Source organism: Eurypyga helias, unplaced genomic scaffold (assembly GCF_000690775.1).
Source record: "Eurypyga helias isolate BGI_N326 unplaced genomic scaffold, ASM69077v1 scaffold12321, whole genome shotgun sequence".
NCBI classification, from domain to species: domain Eukaryota; kingdom Metazoa; phylum Chordata; class Aves; order Eurypygiformes; family Eurypygidae; genus Eurypyga; species Eurypyga helias.
Genome location: NW_010230278.1, coordinates 192 through 6,241, shown reverse-complemented (window position 1 = coordinate 6,241; position 6,050 = coordinate 192). Strand labels below are relative to the sequence as shown.

Here is a 6,050-nt window from a genome sequence, read left to right as displayed (position 1 = left end):
CCTTCCAGTCCTTTCTCCCACCACATTTCACATACATGCTGGATAGCACCCTGTAGGATTTTTTCAGATTCAGGTAAGGCAGGAAGAATACCTACAACAGCAACAAAGTTATTATTTACTGCAATGAACCAAGTAATTGCTGTAAACACTAGTCTGTTAGTACACTAACTAAAACTCTCAATGTCAACCAGCTTTTGCCACATGCTTATTCTCACTGTGGGTATTTAGGCAGCTTTGTTAACTCTAAGGTTTTGCCTAAGTTTTTGGATCAGTAACAATGATCCAAAATTATCACAGAACTTAAGTCTTGCTGTAAAAATACTATAAGCCACAGAATAAAGAAAAAGGTACCTAACATTGGACGAACAGTTTGGAGAAAGGAAGGTATTTAAGTGCCAAGTTTTAGACAAATCTGTAAGTAAATTCTCCCTTAATTTTGTGTCATAAATAAGAACTCACATCAGTACCAATTTGGCTCCTGTAAACTCTGTTCCATAAACGAGTGAGGTCAAACAAAATGCCTAGTATACTCACCTGCTAAAAAACCAGTATAAGGCTGCATTCTAGAACAGACAAATACGCACCGTTTAATATAAACACACATTCTAGAAGAGCTTTGTAGTTTACAGTTTCATCCACTGCAGGTATGGAAACAGTAACTACAGCTGCCACTCCTTGGATCACAGCTACAGTTTGTTTCTGAAAGAAAGCAACATCAAGGAAAGAATTCCGCAGTTTATTTTATACTCAGAAAATAACTATGACAAGAAATAAATGCAAGGAACAGAACAAAGTTGAATTGTTATTTAGCTTCTGTTTCGATCAAAGATTAAACTGGCACCCAAAACCTATCGGATAAGAAGAGGCAAAAGCATAAATTCTAAAGTATATCCATTTCAAAAAGTTGGAAAAGGGCTTTCAGCTCCCACTGGTAAGTAACTCAGTGACTGTACGTGTATGTCCATTCCTCCAACAAAAACTTCACCGGCAACAAAGCCACTCAAACACACACCCATTTCAGAGCTAAAAAGACCCTAATTACCAGGGTCTTATGCACCTCAAAATGTCTACATCTGGTGAATTTAGATTCAGGTACATGACTCTGTAGGTCCCTCTACACACGATGGATTTTCTACAAGCCTCTAGGTCTCCTGAATGATTTCCCCAGTGCATTTCTTTTTTTTTTCCTGAAATTAAATAAACGTTTTCCCCCCGATAGTCTCAAGACTATGGGGACTGCAGTGCAGAGGGCAGCATACAAGGGTCTGAGTCAGAGAAATTCTGTATAAGCTAAATTTGTGGGAAGGGTGTTCAAATGTAAGTTTCATGATCTTTACTCAATAAAATGGCATAATAAAACATGTAGTGAATTTAGTATAATTTACTATATATAACATATAGTATATGCCAGATACTTAGGGGACATCAGAGATATCAGCATTTATTTACTAAAATAAGACATGCAAAAAGCCCACTCAACTCCAGTGAAGACAACTAAGTCCCATCTTTCATAATTAAAATTGTCAGCAGATCTAACCTTTTATAGCGTAGATCAATCATAAGTCAGCTTAACCCAAGAAAGACAGTCAAGAAGTCAGTTAAGAATGGGGCTGGGAGATGATACTTCAAGCTGACCTTGTTGGATAACCCTTGCATGCTTTCAGATGCTATGAAAACATACCACTTTATTTCCCAGAAAATATGAAATATCATATTTTACAAGATTTTTACCATTTCTGGTACTCTCTCAACTTCCATGACATCATCAATTTCACCATCTCCAATTCCCTGCCATGTCTCCACAGGGTTCTCCATCAAAGTCTCTGTCAATAGCCGTGTCAGTCTCTCCCATAGTACTTCCTTTTGCTTTCTTGGCAATTCTTCAAGTACTTCATTCAAGTCAAAAGATTCAAATGTTTTTTTCTGTGAATGGTCAGAGGATACCACACAATTCTACATCAGTGGCTTATATTTTATAATTTTATTTCCTAGAATTAACACTTTTTTTACATTAAGGATCTATTTCCATTCCTCAGCAGTTATAGAGATAAAATACCTTCTTGAAGTTGGATTTCTTTAAAAAATAGCATTAGAAACTCCTGCTGCTTAACTATTTAAAAGAAACACTCTTGTTTCACAGTAAGACTAAAGTCTTTAACACTTTGATAGCAACACTACTGAACATATATCACATCCCCATAACATTGACTTCTGTATCTCATGTGCTCTAAATACTTCATTCCCAATGGAGACAATTCCATATCCTTAGCTAAGCAGCTCATGACTGCACAGAATTCAAGTCCCTGATCATATCTTTGCCATCTTAAATATAGATTGATGATGGCTGCTAAAAGAAAATCCTTATGCAAGGGCTAGAAAGGTAACAGTCAGTACAGCCACAGGGACAGCACTAGAGTCCGGAACACAATAGTCCTCTATATACTGCCCGATTTTAAAGCTCCCCCTAACAAGCCAAACTCCTGAGCACGCTAACCCCATACTTCCTTCTTAAGCTCTGTGGAATGGGAGGCCACTATCAGTCTCCATAAGAGACACCACAAAGAGACTGATATAAACTGTTTCCTCAGGAGATCCTTCCTAGAAGAGTTTACCTCAGAAATGCTCTTACCCGTTAACAAAGAAGGGTAGGCAACCTGCTAGGAAAAGGAATATGCAGAGGAAAGATGAGAATTAAAACAACAGACACAGCCAGGAGGAAGTACAGATAATTTTTAAGACGTAATTTGCAATACTAAAGTGAAGGTTTACTGGATCAAAAACACTCCAGAGGAAAGAGGGAAAATGTCCATGATCTTGAAATAAAAATATTTTTAGTCTGCAGATATACTAAAGAAGAGGAATCAAAAAGAAAAAAAAAAGTTGAAGGTAAAAAAGAAAAACAGAAAATAGTGAAAGAAGCAGCAGTATTACAAGGTTCCCAGAAGGGTATGAGAAGAAAGATCCTGTTACATATTCATAGCAGAAATTCCATCCTATTCTACAGCTGGAAACAAATACAACAAACCAAAGGCCACACAGGGAGTTCTGCAGCCCTCAACTTCATGTAAACCCAGAAGACAGCATATTAAGATTGTACTGGTTTGAAGAAAAATAATGAACTCATAAGGCCAGAGCTTTCTGATATTTATTTGGGATGATGAGGGAAAATGATAGTCATACCCATGATTTCTATTTTCCTGCCTAAGAAATAATGTATTTTTCTTGAATTGGAACAGGATTTAGGGGAAAAAATTTAATCTAATAAAGACCTCAATGGACAACTCCACAACAGTAATATTTTTAAAAGATTACAAAGAAAGGTGAAAAGCCCAATGCAAACCTTGAAGGAAAATTAGCAACTCCCTGGAATTTTAGATGTGAATAAGTAAAACACTGGGAAGAAGGAAAAAGAAAATTAAGGAGGGTCGGGAGTATAGAAATGACAGAGACTGGAAGAAGCAGTGATGCTAAGAACAGAACTTAAAAAAAAGTTAAAAAGCTGGAGCACAAAACAGATAGAAAAAGCAGGGCATAAATATAATATAAAAACTAAGGAAAGCAATGAGGGTCTAAGCATGCTTTCCTCTTCTTCCCACATTTACACATCCACTTCTAAAGGACACAATACACTACCACAGCCTCCTTCAGAAACACAATCAAGAATTATTCAAGGCAGATACTAAAAAGAGGATCCTCATCCTAAGATAAGACATGGTCAAACACCCCTGAAGGTTTCAAAAGGAATTCAATAAATAACACATCTCAGACAATCAAAAAGTAATCTAGATATTCCTGTTCCCTTATGCTACAAGGCCACGGAGGCAGTTGTAATCAATATACTCATTATAACTGGTGATACACAGTTTCCAGAGATACTGGCAACAGCTGAAAACTCTTACAAGACAACACTTGTGAACTGGTGATGCAAAAATATGAGTATGAAAAACCAATTTTTAATCCAAATAGACCAACTACTGGATGATGATGGCAAAAAACACATGACCAAATTAATCAAAAAGGAAACACTGCAAGTACCATAAGTTACCCTAAACAGAATAGTTTCTTGGAGAAGAGTTTCAATTTAGGGAAAAATGGGAAGGAGACTTCAACCAAAGGCAATCTGTTAATGAAGTGAACATCTATAACGACATACAGGGGTGCAAATGAAGAAACCAGCAACTTTCTTGAAAAAAGATTCAATGTCTGGGAGATAGGCATTCCTAAATTTATCATATAGAACATGATCCCTGTCATAGAAATCACAGGCTTAAGACATCTGCTACATTAGTAAATTAGTTTATGCTCTGTGGACATAGAGGTCAACTGATCCACTTATTTTATCCTGATCCAGATAATATTAGGAAAACACTAATCAGAAAGCTTAAAAACTAACCTGACAACACCATTTACTGAGGCCAGCAAAAGATGCTTAGGAGAAACCGTGTACATCTTAATACCAGGCAGACTGAAGCTTAGCAGAAAACCCCACAACGTAAATTATTATTTCCAATTACTATGCCATATCACATGCACCATGTCAGAATGAACCTTTAATTAGTAGTTTTCAGTGGATTTGTTTTGTTATTCCTCCTGCTTCTTTCCACACTGCATTTAGAGAGCAATTTACCTCATTTCTAAAACATTCATTGATAAAAAGAACTAGCAAGTACGATCACACACACCAGAGAACAAGTGGAGAGCCTAAACTATCACAGAATCATAGAATGGTTTGGGTTGGAAGGGACCTTAAAGATCATCTAGTTCCAACCCCCTGCAGCAGGCAGGGACACCTTCCACTAGACCAGGTTGCTCAAAGCCTCATCCAGCCTGGCCTTGAAGACATCCAGGGATGGAGCATCCACAGCTTCTCTGGGCAACCTGTTCCAGTGCCTCACCACCCTCTCCGTGAAGAACTTCTTCCTGATATCTAATCTAAACCTCCCCGCTTTCAATTTAATCAAATGAACAAATGTCAGTGAAACATGCCAATGGTATGTTTGTATATTACCTCATATTCACCACACAGCAATAAACTGTTTCATAGGTTGAAATTTCAAAAAACAAACAGTACTTCTTCGACATCAACTAAGTACTTTTTTTAGTATTACCACAGTACTAATAATTTATTTTTAAAAATGTAAACTGCATATGCAGCAAGTACCTGTTAAAAAATTAGTTGGTTTATATATAGCAAAATATCAGATTCCACAACCTTTTCAGCTATGTTCTATTATGTTCCATTTTCTACAACAATTATTCTAGCACACCTGCAAGCACCAGAGATATGGTTTCTGTCCCTATCTCACAAAATTTCTGCACTACTAACAGACAAGACTTCGTTAGTAATGTCCGCGCATGAAGGCTTACTTACAGGATTCTGGGTATAATGCAGGAAGTCTTCAACTGACTCTTTAGACACAACTTGTACAAATGCTTCGCGTTTCATTGTGGTCTTGTTTTTCCTTGAATATGAGCAAAATAAAAAACATTACAGGAAGTACTGTAATATCAAAATAAGATCATTTCTGGTCCCAGTGAAGAATGCATGAACTTAGATTATTGATCTCTGTAGTTGTACATAAAATATATTTCCTCCTCCAAAATACCTTAGCTATCTGAACCAGCATTTAGATTCCTAAGAGTACTAAACCAGCATTTAGATTCCCAACAGTACTAGGCTGTAGTATTTGCACACATTCTTTTGTTTGTTTTCACTGAAGAAATCTTAAAAAATAGTAACTTTTTGATAGATGCTTTTATTTTTCAGAAGAATGGTGTGTCCAGCACATGGTCCCAATTTAGCTAGCTGTCATTCCCAAGGACAGCACGTACTTATATGAGAAGTACTGGTGGGCAGTAAAATACTCCCTCCTTTTCTCGTCGTGAAGGCCGAGAACAGGCAAGGCCACTTTTTGACACACCAAGAGCTTCACCTAGGCACCTAAGCACTCCTTCCACTGAGGCAACTCCTAACGAGCGTTCCTCATCCCTGCCAGCTGGACACTCCCCTCCGTGGCCTTTCCTGGCCGTATCACGGAATGGGGCGGCGT

General features: G+C 37.5%; 1 protein-coding gene across 1 annotated transcript in view; it reads right to left on the bottom strand.

The window, feature by feature from the left end:
- Positions 1-5,462, bottom strand: part of NCAPG2 (non-SMC condensin II complex, subunit G2) — a gene marked incomplete at both ends in the record, with an annotated part of 42,394 nt that extends 36,932 nt beyond the window's left edge. The window contains 4 exon segments of the mRNA XM_010160684.1: positions 1-91; positions 585-699; positions 1,732-1,923; positions 5,372-5,462. The exon segment at positions 1-91 is cut by the window's left edge and continues 17 nt beyond it. Of these exon segments, the coding sequence (XP_010158986.1) occupies positions 1-91; positions 585-699; positions 1,732-1,923; positions 5,372-5,462 (489 nt within the window).
- Between the last annotated feature and the right edge of the window lie 588 nt (positions 5,463-6,050).